General features: G+C 34.4%; 1 protein-coding gene across 2 annotated transcripts; it reads left to right on the plus strand.

The window, feature by feature from the left end:
* The first annotated feature begins 1,183 nt into the window (after positions 1–1,183).
* Positions 1,184–13,109, plus strand: LOC108751464 (histone-lysine N-methyltransferase EHMT2). Of its 2 annotated transcripts, none has more exons than XM_018491684.1 (12): positions 1,184–2,779; positions 2,858–3,459; positions 3,539–3,673; positions 3,766–3,863; positions 7,210–7,852; positions 8,225–8,557; positions 8,651–8,879; positions 9,030–9,236; positions 9,535–9,791; positions 9,971–10,221; positions 10,769–10,944; positions 12,548–13,109. In XM_018491684.1, exons 1-12 carry the CDS (start codon positions 1,839–1,841, stop codon positions 12,711–12,713), a joined length of 4,038 nt encoding a protein of 1,345 aa, XP_018347186.1. In that variant the 5' UTR covers positions 1,184–1,838; the 3' UTR covers positions 12,714–13,109. The 2 variants fall into 2 exon arrangements, with proteins under 2 accessions (XP_018347186.1, XP_018347187.1); XM_018491685.1 differs by having other exon boundaries at positions 3,539–3,589.
* Positions 13,110–13,244: the final 135 nt, after the last annotated feature.

Raw genomic sequence — 13,244 nt, forward strand, 5'->3', positions numbered from 1 at the left:
TTATTCCGCCGAAGAGTTTATTGTGAATGCACGTTTACTTACCAGTAAACATCAATGCAAATTACATGTAACTATTATCTGTTAAAAACTATCTGTTCGTTTTAACTAACGTAGTAATTACAGAATTATATTGTGTGTTGTTTCTACTCAACAACATGACTGTAATATATATATAACACGTATGTTATTGTTATATAATTGTTGTGGGAAATTACTAATTATGTAGGTATTCTGTAAGTTTGGTGTTTGCTGGATTTTCGTACGTTGTATGTGAACATGCGGGATTATAATGCCTTGACGCGTGAATTTAGGCTTTTTCCGAGACACGTGTATAAATATAAATCCCATATCCGTTTCTACCAATGTAGATTAATTTTAATCTCTTCTAATTTTTAGAACTAGAAAAAGACGAAGAGTAAGTTGAACCGAGATTAAAGTTAATCTACATTGATGGAAAAATAGGCATTAAATCTGTTCTTTTTAGTTGAACTTCTTGCACGATCCTTCGTTTCTTTCTTTTCACGCTGAAGACGAAAAAAGAAAAGAGACGAAAGTGCAAGATGAAAAGTGCAAGAAAATTTAGCTATAAGAACATATCTCTTGTGTCCACAATGTTTTAGAATAGTCTAGAAATCTGAGATCTCGAATGGAGAAAGAATAGACAAAATGCATCAATTGATTGAGAATTGTTCAAACGTGATTTATTAATTATCTTTCCCCGTTCGATCTTGGAGTAATTTTTAGCATCGTGGACACAACTAGGCTTTACGCGTTTCCCTGCATACATGTCTCGAAAAGCGCCTAAATTCACGCGTTAAAGGCGTCAACGATCCCGCGTGTATGTACAGTAGCCAGACGAAGTGATCTATACGGGTATCGCTAATAATAATGGCCGTGCGCTCTCTCTCTCTCTCTCTCTCTCTCTCTCTCTTCCCTTTCCTCTTCTTATTAACTCGGGAAGATCGTTCCTCTCGAGAAACTATATGAATTAAGATTGAATGAAACATCGTTGAAGGTTAATTTAACCTGATGCCGCGTGGCGCGTAGCGTAAGATCGAGAAAAGAAAACAATTTCGTTGCCGTCCCTGAACAATCAATATGGCTTCTAGCTCTCGGAGCATGCCAGCGCGGCCATCGTTCTCTTTCTTTCCCTCTTCCCGCGTTCTTATGCGAGGAACTTCAGTTCAAGCGCGATTGGCTCGGGTCACTTCGTGCCGCTTCGGGAACGTCGATCAGGTCGGGAATTCTCGACTTGCTGCTCATCGCATCACTGAGCTGAGAGCAGTTCGAGAAACAACGAAAGGTATATAGTGGTAGTCGATGAGATTGAGTAACGAGACACGCGTTACAGTGAAGTCTTTCATTCTGCGGCACAGTGAGTGAAGGTGTGAGAAAGATAAAGAGAGAAGGAGAGTGCGAAGGGGTAGGGAGAAGTGCGGCGTTCCACGTCCCGCGTCTCGCGTCCCGCCATCGAAAAAGGATCGGTGGATCCGCGTCGTCGATAAGCGTCGTCGATAAGTGCATCGGGGTGAGATTGATTGCAGCGCCGGAAAGCTGTGCGTTAAGTGTCGGACAGGTAGATAGGATGAAGGGCGGAAGGAAATAGGTCGGGAGAGGGATTAGGGAGGTGGAAAAAAAGAGCAAATCTTCGCGGAAGAAGAGGAAGGGAGGGAAAGAAAGGATAATTCGGAAGGATACGATACGTGGTGGAACATGTGCTGATCATTGAAGAGCATACTGTATAAGCGGCAGGATGAGGTACATCTTTGGAGATGCGCGTCGTCGCTCTTCGCAGCAAGTCTGCTGCTCGTAGCAATAGCTAACCGCGCGTATCAGGCATGGCCGCTGTAGCGGAGGGCGACAACGAGCTCGTCGCCGCGACACCCGAAGGGTGTCGGGCGCCACCGGTGACGGGGTCCGGCGGCACCAACGGAAAGGAGGAAGACATGGCCGCCTCCGACAACAGAGTTGTGGACGACAATGTCCGTATTCACGAGATCCTCGAGGGGATGACGAACGAGTTTAACAAGGGTGTGAGTCCGATGAAGAATAATGATAGTGATAAAATGGAACCGGAGGAAACGACGCCGGTGACATCCAAGATCGTCGACGAAGCGTCCAAAGAGGAAAGAGAACTCGATGATGTCAGTGAGGAAGCTGCTGAAAATTTAGAGGATGCAGTCACATCTCAGACTCCGGAGGAGAATCATAATGGTGAGGAGGAGAGTTTGGCGGATAAGCAGGACACTGTCAAAAAAGACAAGGCCAGGATCGTCTTAACATTCAGGACCATTGATCTGAATACAGATCATGGCAAAAAGACTAAGATATCCAGTTGTTCCTCTAATCTCGCTTTAGTTCCTGATGAGTTTGCTTGCAATGACATTGATGGTGTCTTGGTAAAGATAGAAAATTCTGATGAAAATTCTGATTTAGTGGAAGAGTCCCAAGCTGAGGAGTCTCAGGCAGAGGAATCCCAAGTCGAAGAATCCCAACTGGAGGAATCCCAATCAGAGAAGATTCAAGCAGAGGAAGCAAAGAAGAAGGAATCTACAAAGGTGACAGAACTGAAAACTATGAATGAGGACAAAGTGGAAACACAAGAGAAACAAAATAGCGACACGCAACTTCCTATTTCGAAGAAATCTGAAACCACAGAGAATAATGTTGAAAATAGCAACGATAAGGCGTTGATAGAAGAGACTGCACAACAAGAAACTACCACACTTGTTACCACCAGAAAGAGAAGAATTGGACGACCAAGATTACGAGCACTTAGGTTTTTTGTTTTCTTCTTTCTATTTTTCTTGAATGTTTAGGTATGTGCTATTTGTAAACTTATTTTCTTAATTTTTAGTGAATCAGTCCCTCAGGATGAGGAACCTCCTGGTCCTAAGCGTTCTGCTAGAAGATTATGTAAAGAATCGGTAAAGAGCACTGTACTAGAAAGCGCCATGGCACGCAAGGAAAAGTCCAATTATACAGAGGAGTTCAAGAAAAAAAGGTATAACAGACCGGGTCGACCCAAGAAAATTATTCCGGGTAAAGAACAGGTAAAGCAGGCACAGATGAAGGTCTCCGATGTTCGTCAGGATGTAGAAACGTCGCTAACATCTGACGGCATTAGTACGGCTGAGAGCACGATGTTAGAATCCTCGCGCAATACCACGTTATCGGAGAATAGCATGAACGACAGTGTCTTGGAAGATTCGCAGATTTTCTCATCCGACTTCGAAGAAATGCCAAAATTATCACCGATGACAAGGAGTTCGGAATCACATACCAAACTGGGCAATTCCATCGGTAGTCCTAGCAGCGATGACATACCTTTGGCAGATATTCAGAAACCTTTCTTAAAACCTGCCACCCAATCCACTGTTCGACCCAGGAGAGACAGGGGACGTCCTCGTGGAAGCACTCAAGCAGCGCGAAAGATAGCAAAGGCAGATCTGTACGAAGGTGATGTAATAGCTGTACAAATAGTAATTCTTCCAGTGAACAACGATTTTGTAATCAAAATCAATAAATTATTTCGCAGATGGTTCTCCATCCGTTGCAGAAGCGGGAAAAAATAACGATTATCCTGAAGGTAAAGCTTTAGTTTTTAACACGAAACTTAATGGATATAAAAGGGCGAATGAAAATAAATTTGAATGGAAAGTTAGCCATGGAGGTATATTATTTTACATATTTCTCTTCTTTATGCTTTGTATATAAATATGTAAAACAGTAATTTATCAATGTTTTATGTCAACTTTATTACAGAGATACCGACCAAACGAACTCGACGAAGTATGGTGCCAAGCCCGAGTCCCGCGGAAGGACAAGCATCAAAACCGGAATCGACGGCCATTTTGAGTGAAGTGAGTATCATTATCTAATATATTCTAGTTTATATATCTAGTTTATTCTAATATTGGATCTAATATTGCAGTAAATCAGGATTATAAAATTCAATTTTTATGTACGTGAAAAAAATTTATCAATATATTTATTTAAATAATTGTTTTAGGTCGGTATTTATAATCGGTTCTTATATTTAAGATCGTTTTAAATATAATTAAAGATATCATTAACCAATCACGGAATTTATTAATCTTACTTAAGATGGTCTTAAAATAAGAAACTGTGAATATTTGAAAATCAAATCTCATTTGATCGATATATCTTATTTACTATTAAGCCCTATGTCTATGATGTTAGAAATTAAATCAAGTTTTCGATTTAAGTTCTCGAATATAAACAATTATAATTTGATAACTGTATAATATTTAAAATTTATCCGTGTTACAAATCAAACAAGCCAAGACTCCTTATAAATCGAACTGGAAAGGATGCAGGCAGTAGAAGTCAAGCGCAGAAGACGTCGCGCAAATAATATATCTATGAAGTGTGAAACTTTTTTATTCACTAAAACTTACACGTTTCGGCTCACTTTTGAGATAACACAAATTAGCGTAATAAATTGTAAATAAAAATCAAAACCTTAAGATTATAATTAATTAAAAATAAGGACGCTCACCTTGACACAAATCACAAACTATATCGCAAATATTACTATGAATTATTCAAAAACCGGTTCTCGATATTTTGGTCAGTCAGTATCAGACACAGTGAGTCACTTTTAGTTTTAGTAATAGTATTATTGAAGCTTACAAATAAAAAATTTTGCATTGGAAAATGTTAATCAATTCCATGAAAATGAAAGTTGGAAAGTAATCAAAAATCACATCAGAAAGACTCATTACTTCATACAAATGACACTGACTAGATGTGACAACAATCCAAGTCTTTATAGCTTGTCTATGATCGGGAGGTAGGCCTCGGGAAGCCCTTTTTTTCGTTCTTTTTTCTTTTTTCTTTTACTTTGATTTTTTTGGCGTTTAAATTCTCGAAGTAGGGTAGCACACCATGATAGGATAATTTTTATTCACAGTTTATTATGTTAATTTGTGTTGTCTCTGAGGAGAGCTCAAAAGTGAGCCGAAACATGTAAGTGCGTTTTAGTGAATAAAGTTTCACACTTCATAGATATATTATTTGCGCGTCTTCTGCGCTTGATTCCTTACTGCCTGTATCCTTTCTAGTTCTTTAATTTAAAACTTAACTACTGTAATTTATTTATTTTAATTTAAAGATTATTTAAACTTACGTTGCTATAACGTTGTCTAAAATTGATTAGCACATTAAGAAGCATTAAGACTGACAATAGTGAGTTAAATTAATATGAAATTAGTAATTGGTACAAAAAATAGGACAAGATGCATTTTTTTGTACGAGATTTATATACGAGAAATACGTCTGAGTTACCTGTGTCCATGATTTGAATTCTAGTAATTCTTTCTTGGATCAAGATCTCGGATCGATTTTTAGCATTGTGAACATAAGGTTTTATACATACATATAAAATTCTTTTCCATTTAGGAAGAAGATAATGTTTATAACACGAATATTTGAAATATAACAAGAAGCTCGAGTGATGTACAATCAAAAAAATAGAGAAAAGCCTATAAGAGCCAACACAGATTTTTCATGTGTAAAAAATAAAATATTTATTAATAAAAATCTAGATGTTTCCACCACATTATTTTAGTCACTTTCAGTAACTGTCATAATATAAGCTGTATGCTATTAAAATGAGTCGCTTGGTAAATTTACAATAGAAATGTGTCCAAATTTAAAATCTTGAAAACGTCATAGTATTTGTTTGAATACTGTATACGTGAGTCAATCGATAAAATGATACCATTACTGTAATAATAAATTCTAAGCAATAGTCAATCTTAACAATACAATTAAATGTGAACTTACATATCAGTTGTACATACTTTAGTATGAGAATAACGCGCATTACGAAGCTTCATTATCAGTTATTGTACAAAAACAAATGAGGAAATAATGTAATACATAGACGTACATTTACAGAATAATAAATTAACAGATATGCTTAGAGGTGGAAAAATCAAGACTTTGAAAAAAGGTCACGATATCGGGTTTAATAAATCTATGTCTTTCTATAAGTCAAGCCTTGTTTTTGTTTATGAATAAAAATAATCTCAGAAATCAATCTAATATCAATATTAATATTCTTCTCTAGATATCCTTTAGATAGATAAATTTTTTTAATTGTATTAAGGAAAGATTACATGCTAAATTTGAGTAATTAAATGATAGAGATGAATTTAGAAGAACCAACCAGAGATTGTGTATATATATACATATATATATATATATATATATATATAAATAATATATATATAATATATATAATATATATATAATGCCAAATTAAATAATTATTTTATAATTCTGTATATTCCCACAATTTCTGAAAAAATTAAATAATTAAATTTGCATACAAAGGGCTCAATAAATTGACACCTTTATTAGAGTACACAAAGATAAACTGTCAGCATTAATTCATTCAAATGTGGTCTATAAAATTAAATGTGCCCAGTGCGAGGCGTCTTATGTTAGCCGGAGAGGTCACTAAAAACTAGAAATCAGTGAACATCGCAACTATATTAACAGGAACTGCTTCCAACTTTCGGTTTAACTGAACACAGAGTGAACACAGAATATGATTTTGATTGAAACGGAGTTAAAATATTAGATGAAGAAAAATCGTTAAATAAGAGATTGATTTTCGAGATGATTTTTATTCGCGTAATAAAGCATATCTGTTAATTTGTTATTCTATATATATCTATATATTATTTTTTCCTTTGTTTTTGTATAATGATTGGTAACGGACTATCGTAATATTACGCATTATTCTTATACTAAAGTACAATATGTACTGTCGATCTATAAGTTTATATTTAATTGTATTGTTAAGATTGACCATTGTGCTTACTAGAATTTTTTTTTTATTATTATAATCATATCATTTTATCAATTGACTCACATATGCAGTATTTAAACATACTATAATGTTTTCAAGAGATTTTAAATTTAGACACATTTCTATTATTGTAAATTTACTAAGCGACTTATTTTAACAGCGTTTATATCGCGACAGTTACTGAAAAATGATCAAAATAATGTTGAAAAGTTTAGATTTTTATTAATAAACATTATATTTTTTATTATTTCTATTTCTATTATATTTTTTACGCACCTGTGTTGGCTTTTATAGGCTTTTCTTTATTCTTTTGATAAATATTTGAATAGGAATAATATTCTTATCCTTATTTTTATCAATTTTAGACATATGTGCAATCCATGCTGTGCCTATGTCAAATACGATCTCAGTTATACGTGACGATAACTGGTTCCGGGGGACCACTCTACTGTACTGCTGTCGACTCGATTGACAATCGGGTGGTAGGCTGTTGTAATGAAGTGGACACCAACGATGTAGCGATGCGGCGGCCGAGCACTCGCGTGCCTTTCATTATTCTCTGTCGTATGCACAAGGAACGATTACTTCGTCACAATTGTTGTCCTTCTTGCGGAATGTTCTGTTCACAAGGCAGATTCGTGCAGTGTACCAATGGTCATCAGTACCATCGTGAATGTGAGATATATCCGAACAAGAAAGGTGTTTGTCCGCATTGTGGCAGTGAGACAGCAGCGTATGATGTGATGGTGACAATGAATGGCATGAGGCGGCCGGTTTTCATTCCTACACGTAAAAAATTTTCCAAATTGCCATCTGCAAAGATGAGCCTACCTGGGAAAGGTGACAATACAAAGTTGGCTGAGCATCCGCCCAGTCCGTTGATCAAGCCCGATGTTATCAAGATACCCGAACCGTCGATTAATACTGAGAGGCCAGAACGTTACACTATTATGAGTCTCTACACATCCGTGAAGAATGGGGATCTTGAAAAGTTGGTTAATGTATTAGGTGAGTGAAAACTTAATGAGAAATATAAGAATTTAAATCAGTCAATAATTAATTTTATGAAGTTGAATGTTTCCAAGCTTGTAAATCATAAATTTTTTATATTCCTTTGTGTTTTATTTTTCCACTTTAAATCTCTTGTTAAGTAATAGTTTTATTCAGAAACAAGATAAAATAAAGTTCACATTTATTATTTAAAGTTGTTTGATTTAGATTCTACGTAATTTATTAACGATAATATATTATTATATAATATACATATTAATATTATGTTAACAATTTAACTCTATTTTTAGCAAATGATGAAATTGTTATTTACTTTAATAGCTTAATTATCATATCATTATAATATAACATACAATTTCTGACTTCCAGCATGTGGTTACAATGCAAATCATACATTCCGGGATTATGCTCACCGAACCGGTCTGCACATAGCGGCAGATAAAGGTCATTTGTCATGTGTACACGTTCTGGTTCAAGCTGGTGCTCAAGTAGATGTAATGGATAGGAATCAATTGACACCACTAATGCTAGCTGCGAGTAAGGGTAATGCCGCCGTGGTGAAATACCTAGTCAGGATAGGCGCGGATGTGACACTGAAGGGTGAGGACGGTATGACTGCCTTGCACATGGCTGCCAAATCCGGTCACATAGAAGTCTGCCAAATCATACTGACTGAATGTAAAGTGCCGAGAACATTAGTAGGTAATGTGTGCTGTGTTCGTCTCTAATTATGAATAATTTATTCGTTGCTTTTTAGATTTAACTTTTTACGTTCTCTGACATTTTCATTTTCAGATTCTGTGGATGATGGTGGCTGGACAAGTTTAATCTGGGCATGTGAGTTTTGTCATGCAGATGTCGCACGGTATTTATTGGACAAGAAATGCGATCCGCTCATCCGAGATGCCGAACAGAATATAGCGTTGCATTGGAGTGCTTTCAGCGGCAGTTCCGAGATTACGGAGATGCTCCTTAACGAGGGTTGCGATGTGAACGCTGTTAATGTTCATGGTGATACCCCTTTGTACGTTTCGTATTTTTTTTGTAGATTGTATTCTTAAAATTATTTATATTACGCGAACACTGTAGAAACATTTATAGTCATCTTGAATAAACTGAATTTTTTAGACAATTTTTTCTCATTATAAACAATAATTTGTATATATATTTTAAGACATATAGCAGCTAGACAAGATCAATACGCAGTCAGTGTTCTGCTGTTAGCGCGTGGTGCTAAAATAGGAGAGGTAAATGCTGCCGGTGAAACTGCGGTGAATTGTTGTGCATCTGATGGTGATACTATGGCTGCTTTAAGATTAAATGCGAAAGTCAACGAACTCGCTGAGTATATGTGGGAAAGAACAGTTAAGATATTGACGAAGTAAGTATGGAATTTTATCAAATATAGCATAATTATCACTACAGTAAATATATGAATGATACATGCTGTAATTTTATAAAAATTGAATTAGCTTAATGATTGTCGAATTAAGTATATTAAGAACTTTATTTCATAATTTTTTAAGAAATAACATTAAAAATTATTTCACAATTTCTTGCGAAATAACACTAAAAATTATATTGTATATAGATATGATAAATAAAAAATGATTTGTATTTGGACCTCTCTTTTATATATATATATAATAATTTTCTTTTATTATCTGTTCTTTTTACAGTGACATTTCACGCGGAAAGGAAACAAATCCTATACAATGTGTCAACGGATATGATTCCGAGGACAAGCCAACTGATTTCCTTTACATAACGGAGAATTGTTTCACGAGCAATATCAATGTAGACCGCACAATTACATCGTTGCAATCATGTCGATGTGAAGATAATTGCAGTTCTGAAAAGTGCTTGTGTGGAAATATAAGTCTACGATGTTGGTATGATGAAGAGGGAAAACTCGTACCAGAATTTAATTATGCAGGTATCTATTAAATGTCAACATTGAAAAAATTTTGATTTGTAAAAACAGAAAGTCTTATAATAAGTGTACTATAAATACATTAAAATAAATACGTTGAATTAATGAGAGAAATTATAGAATATTCTGTGAAAATAATTTTAATAAGATATTAACATCTTGACAAATAATACTTGTTATAGATCCACCAATGTTGTTTGAGTGTAATCCAGCTTGCGATTGCAACCGTATTACATGTAACAATCGAGTTATTCAACATGGACTAACTCAACGATTTCAATTGTTCCGTACAAGAGGCAAGGGTTGGGGTCTTCGAACTCTTCGACATATTCCTAAAGGCACCTATGTTTGTGAATATGTTGGAGAGATAATCTCAGATTCCGAGGCTGACCATCGCGAAGATGACTCCTACTTGTTTGATTTGGACAACAGAGTAAGTTATATACTCATAGTTTTTACTTCGGTTTATAGAAGCGAAATAATTTTGTTTTTAATGTCTGCATATTGTTTTCGTAATTTCTTTTATTACACAATATTTGGGCAATTACAATATTTTAATCAACTCACATTGTTCGTTCATTATAATATTTATATTAATAGATTTTTCCATTCTTCAAGGGATGCAATATCATGATTTATTACTCAATTATCTTAGTATTTGTTTCTGCTTCTTTATTTAGATAATTTTTTTAGTTAAAATTCTCTAGTAGGTAATGAGTCTTTCGTTTGATAAGGCAGCTGCTCTATCAAATTATTCGGTTCATTTTCCGTTATCTTAAATTTTAATCTTAAATTTAAATTGATAATACATAATCTAAGGTGCAAAAAAGTGTTTATTACTTTATGAGAAGATTTTGGACATATCTTTTTGAAAAATCGTTTCTTTATAACTGTTTCTCGTTTGTGTTGTACAGCTTATTATATCTATATAAGCTATTTTATTCTAGATTGTGGATAAAAGAATTATTTGATGTACACAGGATGGAGAAACATATTGTATAGATGCAAGACGTTATGGGAATATTGCTCGGTTCATTAATCATTCGTGCGCGCCGAATCTGTTGCCGGTACGAGTATTCGTCGAACATCAAGATCTCCATTTTCCAAGGATAGCATTCTTCGCTAATCGCGACATCGAGGCAGATGAAGAGCTCGGGTATGTTAAAAAGAGAGGTTGAAATCAATGAAACTCAGATGTTGAAGTCATTGAGCCTCTAAACTAACAGGAATACATGGTTGCACAACATTTTCTGTTAATAAATTGCTTAACATTTGTTTTTTTATTTCATCAACATGGCACGTAATTGTAATTTTTTTCACCTTTGTTACTTCATGTTTCGTCTCTTTAATTCTGTGTCGTGATTCAAATATATATTTTGATAGTAAAATAATTCTATTTATCTTTTGTTTAATGTAGAATGATCAAATGTTACTTTTATCTAATAAAGGTGTTTAGTATAATAGTGTTTAAATAATCCTTATAATCTTTCAATAGATTGTACTCTGTGTGTCATTTACTCTTTTATTTTTTGTATTATTTATTTCTCTAAAGAGCTAAAACAATCCTAAGAAATTATCTTTTCTTTTAAATATACTTTTGCAAAATTTTGAGACCTTTCTTTTTATTTAATCCGTTTCTAATGATTACATTACTATCGCGTATCTAATATTAATGCACGACGGATTAAGGTGACGGTATTTTTAAGAGTATTCACACATTTCACAATGGGCGTTTTCAGCAAGGACACAGTCAGACTGCAACATCACTGTATAAGTGAAAAATGTAAAAAATCCATCAGAGTCTACATTAGTATTCGGATGTACAAAAATTCTTTATTTTTCGTGTGAATGTAAACAAAATATACGTTTCAACTCTTCAATTCGGGTCCTTATCAATATCAAATATAAATCGAAATTACATAATTAACGCAAATTCCAAGTTGATAATTCCCGACAAATTAATTCGTTCTTCTTGGCAAAACCATATGCATTGCGTCACTACGTGACTTTATTATTTTTACTCTCATTGTATCTCTGACTGTCGACACCACAAGTCCTTTGAAGCCGCGAGAAACAAAACGCTTACATGTAAGTGAATATAATAGAAAATCCAGACAAATGACTTTAATAATTCTCTAATTTTTGTTTCGTGTTTCTTTTGAATGACTATACAGCAAATCTGACAATCTGATGAGCGATGTGATTCTACATAGTGACGCAATGCATATGGCTTCGGTTTTACTTTATGTAAGTTTTATATTATTAGTGTATAATGGAATAATTTTGATAATCATTGGGCTATTCATTATATAGCTAATTTGGCATTTGGATAAAGAAGAACGAATTAATTTGTCGGGAATTATCAACTTGGAATTTGCGTTAATTATGTAATTTCGATTTATATTTTATATTGATAAGGACTCGAATTGAAGGGTTGAAACGTATATTTTGTTTACATTCACGCGAAAAATAAAAAATTTTTGTGCATCCGAATAATTGATGTAGGCTCTGATGGACTTTTTTATATTTTTCACTGATAGATTCTTTCGAGCCTCATTATATATATTTGATCACTGTGAACATAGTGAATCGTTTCATCTTTGTTTAACATAGGTAAACAACAAGGATGTAATGATTTACTATATTAAACTGTGTCTGACTATCCTTGCTGAAAACATCCAATCTCATCTCGTTTTTTACGTCACGCTCTCTTTTGTTAACTTCGCACGATAGACAAATATGGATCTGTTTGTCTCCAGCTTCGATTACGGCGAGAAATTCTGGATAATAAAATGCAAGTCCTTCACGTGTACCTGCGGTGCCGAAAACTGCCGTTACTCTGAGAAGACTATACAAGTTACACTGGACAACTACCGGAGAAAAATACAGCAGGAGGAAATGTTGGCAGCTCAAACTTCTTCGTAACCATAATGCGATTTAGCTTAATTCTTTAGGTATTTATGCGCGTTTTTTTTTGTGAACGGACACAACGATGATGACAATGATGACTGATTGTCTCGTCGATCATGTGTTAGTTTTCTGAGTCACTTTGCCGTGAAATTGATTGCCGCAATATGCGTGGAATCCTAAAAGTACAAATGCAAAACGGTAGTGGGATGATAAGCGTTCGATTAGGTTCTTTCACCGATGTTTCCTTACGCTGTATATACCAATCAGCTTCGCAATGTTCGGTTTCGTTATTGTTTTTGCCGAATACCCGAACGTGTTGAGGTGAAATTGACAGCCGGTCTATCAAGATTGTTATTACTCGTTTTTTGAGTATTAAATTTTAATAGTAATTTAATGAAAAGATTAATGACTTGCAAGAATATGTATATTAAGAAAGAAAAAATGATAATTGTCAATCAAAAACATTTATGATATAATTATTATATTCTAATATATATAATATATTATAATATATACACTGTTAGAAATATTCTTAAATTTCATTAA

This window comes from Trachymyrmex septentrionalis, unplaced genomic scaffold (assembly GCF_001594115.1).
Source record: "Trachymyrmex septentrionalis isolate Tsep2-gDNA-1 unplaced genomic scaffold, Tsep1.0 scaffold44, whole genome shotgun sequence".
Classification (NCBI taxonomy): Eukaryota; Metazoa; Arthropoda; class Insecta; order Hymenoptera; family Formicidae; genus Trachymyrmex; species Trachymyrmex septentrionalis.

Coding starts and splice junctions, on each gene's coding strand:
- LOC108751464 (XM_018491684.1), top strand. CDS start 1,839: ATGGCCGCTGTAGCGGAGGGCGACAACGAGCTCGTCGCCGCGACACCC. Junction 7,853..8,224: donor AAAGTTGGTTAATGTATTAG/GTGAGTGAAAAC, acceptor TCTGACTTCCAG/CATGTGGTTACAATGCAAAT. Junction 8,880..9,029: donor GTTCATGGTGATACCCCTTT/GTACGTTTCGTA, acceptor ATATATTTTAAG/ACATATAGCAGCTAGACAAG.